The sequence below is a fragment of the Bos taurus genome, chromosome 5 (assembly GCF_002263795.3).
Source record: "Bos taurus isolate L1 Dominette 01449 registration number 42190680 breed Hereford chromosome 5, ARS-UCD2.0, whole genome shotgun sequence".
In the NCBI taxonomy this organism is placed as follows: domain Eukaryota; kingdom Metazoa; phylum Chordata; class Mammalia; order Artiodactyla; family Bovidae; genus Bos; species Bos taurus.
The window spans coordinates 43283486-43300759 of record NC_037332.1 but is presented as its reverse complement, the minus strand read 5'-3'; the positions used below and the strand labels follow the sequence as shown (position 1 = coordinate 43300759).

The 17274-nt window shown below is 38.0% G+C and overlaps 1 protein-coding gene across 1 annotated transcript in view; it reads right to left on the bottom strand.

Annotated features, from left to right (window-relative positions):
• Positions 1-204: 204 nt before the first annotated feature.
• Positions 205-17274, bottom strand: part of LOC107131684 (atherin) — a 58731-nt gene continuing 41661 nt past the window's right edge. The window contains exon 5 of the mRNA XM_059887266.1: positions 205-2952. Coding sequence (XP_059743249.1) covers positions 2603-2952 — 350 coding nt within the window. The 3' untranslated portion in view covers positions 205-2602. The remainder of the gene's footprint in view (positions 2953-17274) is intronic.

The window sequence follows — 17274 nt, the reverse complement described above, 5'->3', positions numbered from 1 at the left end:
GTGTCTCCTCCACATTCTCTTTTCATAGAAAGACACTAATTAGGCTTACTTTAAATCAATATGATTTCATCTTAACTAATTATATCTTCAAAGACTCTATTTCCACAAAAGTCACAATCTGAGGTTCTGGGTGCACATGAACTTTTGGGGAACACATTCAAGCCAATACAAATAATTCTTACCAATAAGACAAAAATAAAGTAGTTTAATAGACCATAACAATTCTTTATTAAAAATACATATTTCCTTTACAGCACAAATTAATTTAACTTCTTTGTTATCTGTGTCTCTCAACTAGAATCTAAGTTTCCTGAAGGTAAAAACCAGCTTTAGTGTCAAGCACTCAGTTGATGTTCAAAACACATTTGAAAGATTAATTAGTTGATTCTGACTGAAAGAAAGAAAATTGTTTAAAATAAAATGTTTTTAGCCACTGCTGCAGGAAATTTCCCATCACTTCTGAGTTACACTTTTATTGTAATCAGTGGATAACCAAAATGAATCAGTTAAATATTGGGAAAGTAAGCCAATTAACCAAGTGTTCCAGCCAAACATTGGCTTTAAAGGACATCCTCAGATTTATAAGTAACCATCAGAGGTTATAAGAGGAAATGGCAGGAGGAAACTGAGGAGGGAGCTAACAGCTACCACCTCCCACTTGCACTCTTGTTTCAACCCTTTTCATTTGTTTTATACAGTTTTGTTTGGGGAAAAGAAATAGTTAAAAAAAATTTTTTTTGTAAGTTTGAAAATCACTGACCTACAGTTGAGCAAACAGATCATTAGATTTTTTTTCTTAAATATTGTATCTAAGTAAGTATTCTCTTACAGTAAGAAATAATTGCTCTTTGGTTTTGCCCTCCTGATAATGAGAGCTAATTTATATTACTTACTTTAGAATATTTAGTTGAGCTTTAAGAGTAAAGCAATAATTCGTTTGGTTGGTTTTTTTTAACGTCTAAAAACCATCTTCAATCAACATCACAGATTTGTAAATTTGCCCTACTATTTGGATTCCAACCATTTACATAGTGTGGTAGAGCTGAGAAAACATGAGTTTAGGAGTGAGATAGAAGTGGCTTGAAATGATCTTGGTATTTCCTATGTGTGATCTTAGGTGAGTCATTTCTTTCAGTTTCTTATCTGCAAAACAGGGATAATGATCCTTATTTCACAGGTTACAAGTTATATAAACAAATTATGCAAGAGCACCTTGCACACAGCATGACCAAATAAATGTAAATTTTCTTTGCCTCAAATATTAATATATTCAAAAAACTCTTTTCACAGATTTGTTATAACAACTTTTCTGATTTCAACTTTTTCATGCTAAAGAAGTCTAGTATTCTATTTATTACTTAGTAAAGTTAAATTTTTACTTATATTTTGCTTTCTATACATGCCTAATTGAAAGTTATCTCAAATCAGTAAGTAGCTAAAGTTCTTTCTAAAACCATAATTCAAAGAGATTAAATAATAGATGATTTATATCTTAAAAATACACATTGCCTATCTTGATTCATACCTGACTTTTGGAAACTGGCATAAATCTCATGAATGGGCAGAGTGCCCTAAAAACAGATGGATGTGAATGCTCAGGTGCCAGAAATCCTTGTGACCACAATTCATGTAGAATGTTAAAATGGTGACAGTTCTTTTAATTGGTCCTTTCTTCCTAGTTATAATTAAGGTTATCAGAAATAGAAAATAAATTCTAAAATACAAGACTGTTTATTCAATCTTGAGTAAGAATTTATAAATATTTCATATTCAAATATTTTTGGTGTCCTTTAAACTCTATCAATGTTAAGATCAATTGCATCTGATAGAGACAATCTTTCTATGATTATATCTGAAAAAATACCAATCTAGGCTGCTGGTTTATAGTAATATGTCTGTTTTTCCAGTTTCTGTCTTTCTAGCACAATTTAAGCAGCCATTCCTAAAATCAGTAGAGATTCCTAAATTATGTAGTAATTATATTAGCAAAGATATAATGATGTAGATGTTCATTTTAGTGGTTTTTATAATACAGAAATATTGCAAAGTGCTTGGGCAGAGGAGAGTTAAATACATTATTCTACCTATCAGATCAGATCAGATCAGTTGCTCAGTCGTGTCTGACTCTTTGAGACCCCATGAATTGAAGCATGCCAGGCCACCCTGTCCATCACCAACTTCGGGAGTTCACTGAGACTCATGTCCATTGAGTCAGTGATGCCATCCAGCCATCTCATCCTCTGTCGTCCCCTTCTCCTCTTGCCCCCAATACCCCCCAGCATCAGAGTCTTTTCCAATGAGTCAATTCTTCACATGAGGTGGCCAAAGTATTGGAGTTTCAGCTTTAGCATCATTCCTTCCAAAGAAATCCCAGGGCTGATCTCCTTCAGAATGGGCTGGTTGGATCTCCTTGCAGTCCAAGGGACTCTCAAGAGTCTTCTCCAACACCACAGTTCAAAAGCATCAATTCTTCGGCGCTCAGCCTTCTTCACAGTCCAACTCTCACATCCATACATGACCACAGGAAAAACCATAGCCTTGACTAGACGAACCTTTGTTGGCAAAGTAATGTCCCTGCTTTTGAATATGCTATCTAGGTTGGTCATAACTTTCCTTCCAAGGAGTAAGCGTCTTTTAATTTTATGGCTGCAGTCACCATCTGTAGTGATTTTGGAGCCCCAAAAATAAAGTCTGACACTGTTCCCACTGTTTCCCCATCTATTTCCCATGAAGTAATGCAACCAGATGCCATGATCTTCGTTTTCTGAATGTTGAGCTTTAAGCCAACTTTTTCACTCTCCACTTTCACTTTCATCAAGAGGCTTTTGAGTTCCTCTTCACTTTCTGCCATAAGGGTGGTGTCATCTCCATATCTTAGGTTATTGATATTTCTCCCGGCAATCTTGATTCCAGCTTGTGTTTCTTCCAATCCAGCGTTTCTCATGATGTACTCTGCATATAAGTTAAATAAACAGGGTGACAATATACAGCCTTGACGAACTCCTTTTCCTATTTGGAACCAGTCTGTTGTTCCATGTCCAGTTCTAACTGTTGCTTCCTGACCTGCATACAAATTTCTCAAGAGGCAGAATGGCTAAATTATGCTATCTCCAAATAATACTATGCAGCCACTAGTATTATGTGGTAGGAGAATATTTAAAGAAATGGGAAATGATCACAGTATTTTACCACAGAAATGTATAACAAAAACGATTATAAAAAATACTTCAATCAATGACAAACTAAGTATATTTGGGACCTCTTTATTCTGTATTCAGAATCTTGTCCAACCCATCATTTTCTTTCATCTGGACTATTGCTATTGCATCTAACTGGTCTTCTTTCTTCTGCTTCCTGTCCCACTTCTGTCAGATCTTAATAAAAGGGATCGTGTCACACCTCTGCTCTAGTGGACTGTTAGCTCACCTAGAGTAAAAGTTGCCAAAAGAGCTTACAGTGACCTAAGTGATTGAAATCTGTACCCTTCTCCAAGGACTCTGTCCTCCCTCACCTCATTCTCTTACCTTGTCTCCTATTGTACTCCCACCTGCTCACTCCTTTCTAGTCTTCTAGGTTTTCTTGCTGAACCTTGAGCACATCAGGACTTTGCATTTGCAGTTCCCTTCTGGGGCTCCCAGGTGGTGCAGTGGTAACGAATTTGCCTACCAATGCAGGAGCTACAGGAGACACAAGAGATGGGGGTTCGATCCTTGGGTCAGGAAGATCCTCTGGAGTAGGAAATGCCAACTCCAGTATTCTTGCCTGGAAAATTCCATGAACAGAAGGGCCTGGCAGGCTACAGTCCATGGGGTCACAAAGAGCCGGATGAGACTGAGTACCCATGAACTTGCCTGCAATGCTCTTGCCACAATATTCAAAATTCAAAGGCTCATACTCATTCTTTCTCTAGGTTTCTCTGTAGTCACCTTTTCAGAGAGGACTTCCTTTCAACCTGTTTAGCATTACAATCTTTTCCTTCCCGTAACTCTAGTGTTTACTTCCTATATTCCTTCTTGGCTTTTTCTTTCTCCCTATTACTTAACCACATCTAACATACCAAATATTACTGACGTTATTTTCATCTATTGCCTGCCTCACCCTCTCTACTGTTTCAGTTCCTCTACTGTTCCAAAATCCCTGAGGCAGGGATTTTGGTCTGCTTTATCTCCATTTGGCACAAAGATTGCTAGAGAGGGTAGTGTAAGAAGAGGTCTCATTCAGGGATCCAATCTCTAAAAGCCAAGAATAAGCTGTAAAATTCAACACAGCAAAGTTAGAAGGGTTGAAATGTAAGTTCTGTATTTATATAGCCACTACTTTCTTTAAAAAGAACTGTCATAGTGAGAATTAATAATGCCTATTTATCAATTTAACCCACTCCAGTGTTCTTGCCTGGAGAATCCCAGGGACGGGGGAGCCTGGTGGGCTGCCATCTATGGGGTTGCACAGAATCGGACACGACTGAAGCGACTTAGCAGCAGCAGCAGCATTTATCAAATTTATTCACTAATCAGGTAGTCATCCTAAAACTTCAAGCCAAAATTAAAAAAAAAAAAATCAAGTCAGTTTGACTTTCTTGACTGTTGTAGTTTTTAAAGAAAGAAAGGGTATTACATCTGTTGTAATAGAATGACAGGTTCTTGGTCAAATTCCACTTTCCACATTATAGGAATATGTAAACTAAGCAAGTTTGATTAAGTACATTGCAATTTAATTGCTGAACTTTTTAAGTTCTCAAGTCATAAGCTTGTCTGACAAATGTGTTTTTCCACCCTCTAGCTATTTTTCTAGTGATTATTGATGATCAAGCTAATGAAGCAGTTATTTGGCATAATACTAGGGTTCCTTCACTTAAGTATAACTTTTGATTAATGAGTCCAAAAAGTATTCTACTGAAACTATGGTAATTTAAGCTGATGTTATCAACTTACAGAAAATAAGACCTAAGACTGCTTATTAAAATTTTTTCACACTTTTATCAGAACTGAAAAATAACTTTTTTTTCTCCTTAGAAAATCTGAATTTATAACCAGAGAAAAATAACAAAAACTATGGTTTAACCAATACTGATTTTTGAATTTTTAACATAACTAAACATTTTAATTTGGACTATGAGAAAATATGCTAATGACAACTCTTTACAATTATGATATCAAATAATTTTCCAAATAAAATCTTAAAAAGCACAAGTATTTTTTTTTTTTGCCACGCCACCAGGCACATGTGACCTGTTTCCTGACCAGGGATTGAAACTCCTGCAATGTAAGTGTGGAGATCTAACCACTGGACTGCCAGGGAAGTCCCAAGCACAGGTACTCTTAAGGACTCTTACAGAAGACAGGATCAGCAGTTGTGCTAGTCACAGCAGACTTCAAGGATTTTCACTATATGACTCACACTGATGTAGAGGGCCAGCTTCACGGGCATGCATTCTGTGCAGGGCCACAGGGTTCTGTGCTTGGCTCTTTTATCAGACAGCCCTTAAAAGTAGAGATCCCTTGGATCTACTTTTTGCGTATGAGGAGATCATATACAGAACAATTAAATTTCCATGCAGAATGTGTACAAGCAGAGAGAAGGTAGGGTGAGGAGAAATAGGGAATCAAAAAATTCTAGGAAACTAGAAGTCACTGTGGATTGTTCAGTCTCTTCACTAAACCTACGGATTGAACTTAGAAGTTCATGTGAAGCTTCAGCTTTTCCCAGAGCTAATAGGTCAATGTTGTCCTTTGTCAAGAAAAACTTAGGAAGCACAATGTCCATACCTCACTTTTCTCTTCATTAGGTTAACTGGCTAATCTTTCTCCAACTTTCTAGTAAAAGTGGTTGGGTTCCTAGGCCTTGATAACTTGTGCAGTACCCGATTTTTCTAAGATTGGAGTCTATCTTTCCCTTTCCCCAATCTACTCTGGAATTGGAGCACTCCTTTAGGGAAAAAGGTACTCATGAGGGATAAGGATCTAAAGTGAGTAAGGGGTAGGCATCAAAGATTAACTTGTTTTCCTAAGGACATCTTGCTGCTGCTGTGTGTGTGCTCAGTCATGTCTGACTCTGTAACTGCATAGACAGAAGCCTGCCAGACTCCTCTGTCCATGGGACAGAAAAAATCCCATAATTTCCCAGGCAAGAATACCGGGGCAGGTTGGCATTTCCTTCTCCTCTCTTAGGGGATCTTCCTAACTCAGGGATCGAACCAGGGTCTCCTGCATTGTAGGCAGTCTTCTGCATTCCAGGCAGATTCTTTACCAACTGAACCACCACCACAAGGACATCTTAGACAAAACTGATTCTTATACATGATCCAGTTTAGCATCAGTAGTTCAGGACATGTATATCTGGGTAGAACCAGGGACCATGTCACCTTAGTTATTCAAAGATTAAGTTTATCAGATGGTAGGACTCTCATGGCTGGTTTTAAAATATACTGCTCATATTTTAATGGCAAGAATGTTTCCACTGCTATATTTAACATCTGTGAAGGTTAGAGGTGGAAAACATGGAACTCTGCCCTCCCATTTCCTTAACTTCTATATCTTCAGGCTGTGTTGCTATAAAAGAAAAACATTTTGGTGTCGATATAAAACAAAAACATTTGGGGGCTAAACTATTTCTCCCTAACACTGCTCATGACCAACTTTTTACATCTAAAAGCTTGCAATTACAAATTTGGGTACACGATTATTTTTGACAATAGAATTCCACCTGCCACAGAGAAATGAGGAATAGTGGAAAACTCGACTCCTTCCTTAGCTTAGGGTGGCATACTACAAAAACACTTTGAAACTCACAGAGACTCCAATTTGAGTATAACTTTGTATACTACAGTATGTCATGTATTTTTCACTCACATACCATTTCTGCCAATTCTACTCACCAAATGTGTGGAATTCTTTCCCACACCAAGCAATTCTCCAATTCTCTGCAAACACAAGCTGGGTATCCTGCAATTCAATTCAATTCTGCCACTATCTACCTGGACACAACATCAGATCCCACAGGGTAAGGGCTCAGACCCAGAAGACTGTCCTTACTTCAGAGGCCAATCAGAAGTCCAGTTTTTTACCTACTGGTTATAAATTAGGGGTTCCCACAAGGCTTCCTCATGATTAATTTGCTAAAATTATTCACAGTACTCAGAAAAACAGTTTATTTAATAGATTACTGGTTTGTCATAAAATAATATATATGACTGAGGGAAGGTACAGGGGGAAGAAGCACGGGGTTTCCATGCCCCTCCTGGTGTACCACCCTCCCAGCACTCCTATATGTTTACCAACCAGAAAGCTCTTCAAATCCTGTCTTTTAAGTTTTATGGAAGTTTCATTATAGCAGGTGCTATTGACTGATTGAATCATTGGTCACTGGTGATTGGTTCAACATCGAGCCCCTCTCCTCTCCCTAGAGGTTGGGTGGTGAGCTGAAAACTTCAGTCCTTTAGTAATGTGGGTGATACCCTTGGCAACAAGCCTCCATTCTTTGAGGCTGTCTAAAAGTCATAGTGTTAACATCAACTCAGGTGTGGTTGACTAGAGCTTGTTATGAATTGTACCTTTTTATCTCTCATCACTTAAGAAAGTCCATGGGTTTCACAAAATCTATGCCAAAATGAGGATGAAAACCAAATTATGTTTCTGGTTAAAAATCACAGTATCATAATAGTAACTCCGAGTTACGTAAGCTATACTTGTATTGAACAAAAACTTTTAGTGGAACAGTTACTTTTTGAAAAATCATTATGCTAACTGATAAGAACTGAATCTTTGTCCTTGGAAAATGTATAGTCTATTTCTAGAAGCTAAAACAGACACAAGACAGCTTGTATAAAGTATGAAATAAGTGGTATAGAAAAATCTGTTCTCAGTCTTTTGGACTCTGTGGGAGAGGGAGAGGGTGGGATGATTTGGGAGAATGGCATTGAAACATGTATAATATCATATATGAAACGAGTCGCCAGTCCAGGTTCGATGCACAATACTGGATGCTTGGGGCTGGTGCACTGGGACGACCCAGAGGGATGGTATGGGGAGGGAGGAGGGAGGAGGGTTCAGGATGGGGAACACATGTATACCTGTGGTGGATTCATTTTGATATATGGCAAAACCAATACAATATTGTAAAGTTAAAAAATAAAAAATACTTAAATGCTGGCAAGAAAAAAAAAAGAAAAATCTGTTCTGAAGAATGAGAGGAACACTGTGGACTGGACTGGAAAGGAAGGATTTTATGAAAAATAGTTTAAAACATTTTAGCAAATCAAACATATTATTTCATATTAGTAAAAGAAGTATACAAAATGTTTAAGCTCATAAAACATTTGTGCCCTTTTTCAGTAAGACACTGTACCAAAAGTTATAAAAAATTGACTGCTGGGAATTCCTTGACGGTCCAGTGGTTAGGGCTCTGAACTTTCACTGACAAGGGTGTGCATTCCATTCTTGATCAGGGAACTAAGATCCCACAACCTGAAAAGTTTGGCTAATAAATAAATAAATAAATAAATGATATAAATAAAAAATCATCTATTATTCAATACTGATTCAAAAGTACAAACCAAGGAGGTAAAATGTAATTTTGTTCTTACAGAATTAAAACAGAAAGCAACTTTAAAATAGAAAAGAAATTTAGTTACTATTTCTTTATGGCTAGTTGTAATTGTCTAGTTACTTTTTTAAAAAGTTATGCATTAAAAACACAAAGATTAGAAGATTTTATTTAATTCTGCAGAACAACAGATATTACAGGCAATTGATGAAGGTTGACTTTAAACAGATTTATAATAAAGGGATAACTGGAAAACAGATGGAATGAAGTAAAGTAAAAGACTATAAATTGTTCTAATTTTATTGAAAGAACTCATAAAGGTACATTTTTCTACTCATATTGACAAATCATTTTGCTTGCTAGTTTACAAGCACTCAATTTATAGCATGAAGTAATTAATCTACCATGTTTTCCAATTTATTAAATTTATTAAATTTATTAAATAAATTTATTAAATTATTTTGGATTTCTAATACATCTTTGAGAATATCATTACCCTTGAACAAAAGAGAAAGGATACAGTAGTGTAGCCACTAGTAAAAACAGCATGGAAGTTCTTCAAAAAATTAAAAACAAAACTACCATACCATCCAGAAATTCTACTTCTGGGTATTTACCCAAAGAAAACAAAAACAGTAATTTGAAAAGATATTTGCACCCCTATGTTCATTACAACATTACTTATTATAGCTAAGATACAGAAGCAATCTTAGTGTCCATTGATAGATAAATGGCTAAAGATGATGTGGCATGCATATTCACGTGTGTGTGTGTGCTCAGTTGCTTCAGTCGTGTCTGACTCTTTGTGACTCCATGGACTGTAGCCCACCAGGCTCCTCTGTCCATAGGATTCTCTAGGCAAGAATACCAGAGTGGGTTGCCATGCCTGCCTTCAGGGGATCTTTCTGACCCAGGGATTGAACTCGTGTCTCTTGCATTTCAAGTGGATTCTCTACCACTGAGCCACTGGGGAAGCCATATATATGTATGTATATGTATGTACATACACATGTATGTACATACATATACATATATAGGTGAATATATTTGGTATGTATATACAATGGAATATTAGCCGCAAAAAAGAGTGACATCTTGCCATTAGTGACAACATGGATGGATCTAGAGAGTATCAAGTTAAGTCTAACAGACAGATACTGTATATCTCAGTTATATGTGAAATCTAGAAAAGAAACGGAGAAGGAAATGGCAACCCACTCCAGTGTTCTTGCCTGGAGAATCCCAGGGATGGGGGAGCCTGGTGGGCTGCTGTCTGTGGGGTTGCACAGAGTCGGACACGACTGAAGCAACTTAGCAGAAGCAGCAGCAGAAAAGAAAACAGATGAATAGACAAACTAAAAAATGAAAACAGACTGATAGATATAGAGAACAGAGGTAGTTGCCAGAGCAGAGGAAGATGGGAGGTTGGACAAAATATGCAAAGGGCATTAAGAAGTACAAATTTCTAGTCATAACATAAGTAAGGCACAGGGATACATTATATAACATAGGAAATATGGTCAAGAGTATTGTAATAATTTTATATGAAGACAGATGATTACTAACCTTATTGACCATTTTGTAATGTATTTAAAAATTGAATTATTATGTTGTATACCCAAAACAAACATAATATTGTACATCAACTAGACTTCCCTGGTGGCTCAGATGGTAAAGAATATGCCTGCAATGCAGGAGACCTGGGTTTGATCCCTGGGTCAGGAAGATCCCCTGGAGAAGGGAATGGCAACCCACTCCACTATTCTTGCCTGGAGAATTCCATGGAAAGGGGAGCCTGGCAGTCTATACTCCATGGGGTTGCAAAGAGTCAGACATGACTGAGCAACTAACACTTACACTTGATACTTCAAACAACAACAACAAAAAAGATACAGTATAATTGCTGTGTGACCTACACATACCAGTACATAAAAATATGTACCTTTTTTTTTCTTTGCCATGCCACTCAGCATGTGGGATCTTAGTTCTCTGACCAGGGATTGAACCCGCATCACCTGCGTTGGAAACAAGGAGTCTTAACTACTGGACTGCCAGAGAAGTCCAAAATCATGTACATTTTTAATCATGTTATTTTTCAGTGCTTTTAAAAGTGATTCATAATCTGATCACAAAAAAAATCAACATATCTATCTATAAAAGTGGCTATCTTTTTAAGTAAATAAAAGATAACATGTACACTTTTAAGCGGTTGTATATAGCTACTACTCTATTTTTATAAGCTAAAAATTACATGTTGAAGACAGTAACGTCCTTGAAGGCAAAAGCATATGTATGTGTCATGTGTGTTATGTATGTATGTGTCAATGAGAGCTGTTCCCCCTGATAGGCACTTAGCTAACTCCCTCAACTCTTCAGGTGTTTCCTCTGGTCTAATCTCAAGACCCACCCTGACTAGCCTATTTACTAATGAAACCTCTCTCTCTCTCAGTATTTATGCATCTCTCTGTCTCTGGTCTACTTTTTTCCTATATTACAAATCACCTTCAATCACAGTATGTAATTTATTATATTTATATAATACATATTTATTGCCTGCCTTTCCCTGCTAGAATGTAATATCCATATAGTCAGGAATCTTTTTGTGTTTTATTCACTGGCATACTGCAAGAGCCTAGAATAAAGCCTGGAATATAGCAATCAGGCAAAAAAGATCTGCTGAATTAAAGTGAAATGAAATGGACTTTCCTGGTGGTCCAGTGGTTAAGAATCAGCCTGCCAATGCAGGGCACACTGGTTTGATTCCTGATCCAGGAAGATTCTACATGGTGCAGGGCAATTTAGCCCGTGTGCCGCAACTACTGAAGCCCACGAGCTTTAGAACCCATGCTCTGCAACAAGAGAAGCCATTGCAATGAGAAACCTGCTTGCCACAACTAGAGAAAGCCTATGTGCAGCAAGGAAGATCCAGTACAGCCAAAAATAAATTTAAAAAAATTAATTAATAATGAAATGAGACCAGAAGCAACAGCATCAAAAATAAAAATTAGTTTCTATGAAGATATAACTGTACAAAGCAATATACTACCTTTTGCATTTTTTTGTTTTGGCCCCACTGTGTGGCATGTAGATGGGGAGACAGTGGAAACAGTGTCAAACTTTATTTTTCTGGGCTCCAAAATCACTGCAGATGGTGATTGCAGCCATGAAATTAAAAGACACTTACTCCTTGGAAGGAAAGTTATGACCAACCTAGATAGCATATTCAAAAGCAGAGACATTACTTTGCTGACAAAGTTTCGTCTAGTCAAGGCTATGGTTTTTCCAGTAGTCATGTATGGATATGAGAGTTGGACTATAAAGAAAGCTGAGTACTAAAGAATTGATGCTTTTGAACTGTGGTGTTGGAGAAGACTCTTGAGAGTCCCTTGGACTGCAAGGAGATCCAACCAGTCCATCCTAAAGGAGATCAGTCCCAGGTGTTCATTGGAAGGTCTGATGTTGAAGCTGAAACTCCAATACTTTGACCACCTGATGCGAGGAACTGACTTATTTGAAAAGACCCTGATGCTGGGTAAGATTGAAGGCAGGAGGAGAAGGGGACGACAGAGGATGATGCAAGGATCTGACTTATTTGAAAAGACCCTGATGCTGGGTAAGATTGAGGGCAGGAGAAGGGGACGACAGAGGATGAGATGGTTGTATGGCATCACCAACTCAATGGACATGAGTTTGGGTGGGCTCCGGGAGTTGGTGTTGGACAGGGAGGCCTGGTGTGCTGCAGCTCATGGGGTTGCAGAGTCGGACACGACTGAGCGACTGAATTGAACTCAACTGTGTGGCATGTGGGATCTTATTTCCCTGAGGAAGGATCAAACCCATGCCCCCTGAAGTGGAAGCTGGGAGTCTTAACCACTGGACTGCCAGGGAAATCCCTAATGCTATTCATTGTAAAAAGTTGTGTTTCTTGGATAGGGTTGTTGGTTTATATGTGTGTGTGTGTGTGTGTGTGTGTGTGTGTGTGTGTGTGTGTGTCTCTAAGGAATACTGCATGCTTCCCACGTGACACAGTGGTAAAGAATCCATCTGACAACGCAGATGTGAGACTTGGGTTTGATCCCTTTGTTGGAAAGATCCCCTGGACTAGGAAATGGCAACCCACTCCAATATGACTTGGGTTTGATCCCTTTGTTGGAAAGATCCCCTGGACTAGGAAATGGCAACCCACTCCAATATTCCTGCCTGGGAAATCCCATGGACAGAGGAGCCTGGTGGGCTACAGTCCATGGGGTCACAAAGAGTCGGATGTGACTGAACATGCAAGGGATACTAAACTCATAGCCTGACATCTAAATCATGTCTATCGAGTAAACTTGATGCAACTTCATTTCCTGCAGATATCTTGCTCTGTTACCTCCTTAGTCAACTGACCACCTTATCTAAAAGAGCATGCCATCCCCTCGTCATTCTCTAGCCCTTATCTTGCCTCATTTCCTTCATAATTCTTATAATTGCATAATATTATTTTGAATATTCATTTATTATCTATATTCTCCAGGAAAACAGGGAATTACACACCTTCCTTACTGCTCAATTTCCCTGTGTTTGGATCAGTGCCTGGCACACAGTAAATACTTGTCAGCATTGAATACACTGGGAATTTGCATGCGTTCATTTTGTTCTTCATATGAGAATGATCCAATTGTTCGTCTCCAGATTCAAAGTTGCGCAGCAATCATTTGTTTTGTATCATTTGTTAATCATTTGTTCCTCACTAATAAACAAACAACCAAACAGCAATTGTTCTTCATGCTTTAAAGCACAACAAGTAAGATGGTTAAAAGGTTTGAGTAGATATATTCTAGATACTTTTCCACCAAATATCAATGAAATTTAATATTGATCTGGAAGATTAAATCTTAAATCATATTAAAGTTTCAGGTTTACTTTGCCCTTTTCTGGGTGGAACTATAATTTGATAAAATTAGAAGTAAAGACATATCTAAAATTCTGTGGAATTCATTTAAGAACATGAGCAAGGTCAACATGAAAGTGGAAGTAGAAAAAAAAAAAAAAGAAAGTGGAAGTAGTTCATACTGCTTTGCTTTTAAATTCTGCTTTTCTCTTTTAAATCTGGACTGAGGGGCTATCAGGATTGAATGGCATAGCTGCTCATCGTGATGGGTTGTCGTTGTTGTTTAGTCACTAGTGTGTTAGTGTTAGTCACTCAGTCGTGTCCAACTCTTTGTGACCCCATGGACTATATCAGTTTAGTTCAGTTCAGTTGCTCAGTGGTGTCCGACTCTTTGTGACCCCATGAATCGCAGCATGCCAGGCTTCCCTGTCAATCACCAACTCCCGGTGTCCATTCAAACTCACGTCTATTGAGTCGGTGATACCATCCAACCATCTCATTCTCTGTCGTCCCCTTCTCCTCCTGCCCCCAATCCCTCTCAGCATCAGAGTCTTTTCCAATGAGTCAGCTCTTTGCATGAGGTGGCCAAAGTACTGGAGTTTCAGCTTTAGCATCATTCCTTCCAAAGAAATCCCAGGGCTGATCTCCTTCAGAATGGGCTGGTTGGATCTCCTTGCAATCCAAGGGACTCTCAAGAGTCTTCTCCAACACCACAGTTCAAAAGCATCAATTCTTCAGTGCTCAGCTTTCTTCATAGTCCAACTTTCACATCCATACATGACCACTGGAAAAACCATAGCCTTGACTAGACGGACCTTTGTTGGCAAAGTAATGTCTCTACTTTTCAATATGCTATCTAGGTTGGTCGTAACTTTTCTTCCAAGGAGTAAGCATCTTTTAATTTCATGGCTGCAGTCACCATCTGCAGTGATTTTGGAGCCCCCCAAAATAACTAAATGGACTATATAGGCTGCCAGGTTCCTCTGTCTATAGGATTTTCCAGGCGAGAACACTGGAGTGGGTTGCTATTTCCTTCTCCAGGGGATCTTCCCGACCCAGGGACTGAACTCAGGTCTCCTGCATTGCAGGCAGACTCTTTACCATATTAAGTCGTGTCTAAGTCTTCTGATTTAGCAAATGCAAAAAGGAGTTATAAAAATACTATCCTGTAAAGGTGTTGGGCCCCAGAATCTTCAGCAAAACTTAGATACTTGCAAAGATGTTTTACATTTCAAAACTTTGTAAAGTTCACAAAAGAAATGGATGAATTATGGAAACCATACTTTGAAAAGAACTAGATAGGGAGTTCCCTGGTGGTCTAGTGGTTAGGATTCAGCACTTTCACTGCCATGGCTGCGGTCAATTCCTGGTCAAGGAACTAAGATCCCTCAAGTCATGCTGCTCAATCAAAAAAAAAAAAAAAGAACTAGATAATTTAAGCATAAAAATGTTTTAAAGTATTTATTTACTAAAATGTTTCAGACTGTTGAGAGACAAGAAACATCCTTATTTTCTTTCAATAACTATCCTCAATAATATAAGGTAGAACTTTCCATTTCCCAGAATGGTGCTCCTTTAATGGCTGATTTCTAGTCATTTTATTAGAACAGTTACAATCTAAAATTAAAGAATCAGTCTTAAAAAAAAAAAGGAACCACCAACTTGAAAGCTTTGATGTCTACTCAGTTCAAAACTCTTTCAGTCTGCTCCTCCCATCTAGCCATCCCCAGTACAGGTAAAGCTCTAGTGCTTGGAAAGTGAACTCGCTCAGTCGTGTCCGACTCTGCAACCCCATGGACTGTAGCCTACCAAGCTCCTCCCTCCATGGGATTCTCCAGGCAAGAGTACTGGAGTGGGTTGCCATTTCCTACTTGGAGGTGGGAGAAAATCTGGCTCTCAGACAACTCCTTTTCCTCCTGCTTCACTTCCAGGCTTAGTGCTCGTGGCCTGTGGCAGAGGGAATGGAGTGAAAAAAGGGTAAATGCTTCCTTACTTGACTGGTGGGAAACACAGTCTTCATTGACTGATTTCTGAGACCTATGACAGTATCCAAAAAGCTAGATCTTCAGTAAGTCTTCAGGGGTTTACCACTATTTACTTTCCTGATGGTTATCAGGATTCCAGCTTACCAGATGTTTCATTCCTCTACCTTCAGTGCTTCCTTCTTTTTGTTGTCAGCTCTCATACTGACAAAATGGCTCAAGCCCACTTACCCTCTCCAGTATTCACACCATCCCTGGGGACCCTATTATTCTTGCCACACTAAATGGTGGCCATGCAGGCTATTCCCCTGGTCCTGGCCTGTCTATCATCCTTCAAATTCTCTTTCCTCAGCTTCAGGAGACAAGCAAGTTCTATGGTCAAGCAAACATCCAACAAAGAAAATGTCTCTACTTCTTTTATAAACCCCATCTTCAGAAACGAATCTCTTTGAGCATCCTCCGCCCCAATTACACATTTGAAATAGCTTATCTAAAAACACTGCTTTCTCTTAACAGGTCTCCTCTGTATCTCTTACTTTTCTTTTGACCAAGAGTGGACAGGAGTGGCTGTGACAATGGTGACAGGACTGCTTGTGACTCTACTCATTTAATATCATGAGGTTAAAGTTATTTTAACTTACAATGTGATGAATTCATGCATTTCATCTTCAGTTTTGAGGCATAATTAATAGGACAATTATAGGGAAACTCCCATTCAATATGCTATGTGTCTACAAAAATATTCAGCTCTAACTACAGCATTGGTTTTAAAATGTTGCCAGTCCTTGCTTAAAGTACTGGTAAAACTTAGTCTAAAGTGGATACAAAAATATCTCGTTTGGTTTGGTTCAAACATCTGTAACAGCCCATTCAAATCCCAAGAAAGTTGATAGGAGAGAATCCTCTGTTTACAGGAACTCAAAATTCAACCTTCCAAGCACAGTATTTCCTTAAATGTACATAGTTCATGGTTTTGTGAAGTATTAACTGATGTCATCAATAAATAAGGACTAAGGCATTTAGGAACATATATTTGCATATTAAAAATCTCAACAAACACTGCAGTCATAAAACTTCTTTTACTTGGTTTAACTAACTCCTACATCTACTTTACAATGCAATCTTTTCCTGCAAAATATTTACCAATATCTCACAGAACTGGTCTGAGGAACCTGGTTTGGATCCCTTCTCCCTCCTCTTTCCCCTTTTTGTAATTTTTGTTTCCATAAGGAACAACAAAGATACACCAAGTTCTTCAGCTTAAAGTATAATAATATATTTGGTATCATTTCATTCAAAAGAGGTTTTCTCTTCCTTCTGCTGCTGTAGTTAAGAGGTTTTTGTTTTTTAAAATAAAGTCTCTTGGCTTTTAGCAGGAAAAACTAGCTTTAGGGATGAGGCTAACAGAAAAGGTCTTTCTTATTATTAGAAGTGTTATATCTTATGATTTATTTTTGCACTACATTATAAAATATCTGCTTGGGGTAGCTTCTGAATTTGTAAGTGATCAATTGACTGTTTTTCTGGGTTCTGCCACTTAACTGTCCTGTGCCCACTTACATATGTTGTTTATGAAAAACATAGTTCGTTCCTAATTATATAGGCTGCGTCATTAAAAGGATAAGAGATGGTTTTAGGATAATATACCTTCAGGACCACCTTCACCAGTCAAAGCTGGAGCAGATGTAGCAACTTTTAAAATCCAGAAGCCAAAAGGAACTAATTTCACTCATATCAAAATACAAGTGTTTTATGAAATACTGTGCTTACCTATATTTTAGGTAGTGTTTTTTAAATACCTGAATTATGACTAAAAGTTCTACTTCATTTAGAATTGAAAACCACATTAAAAAGGTAAAATTATTTGAGAACTGTAAT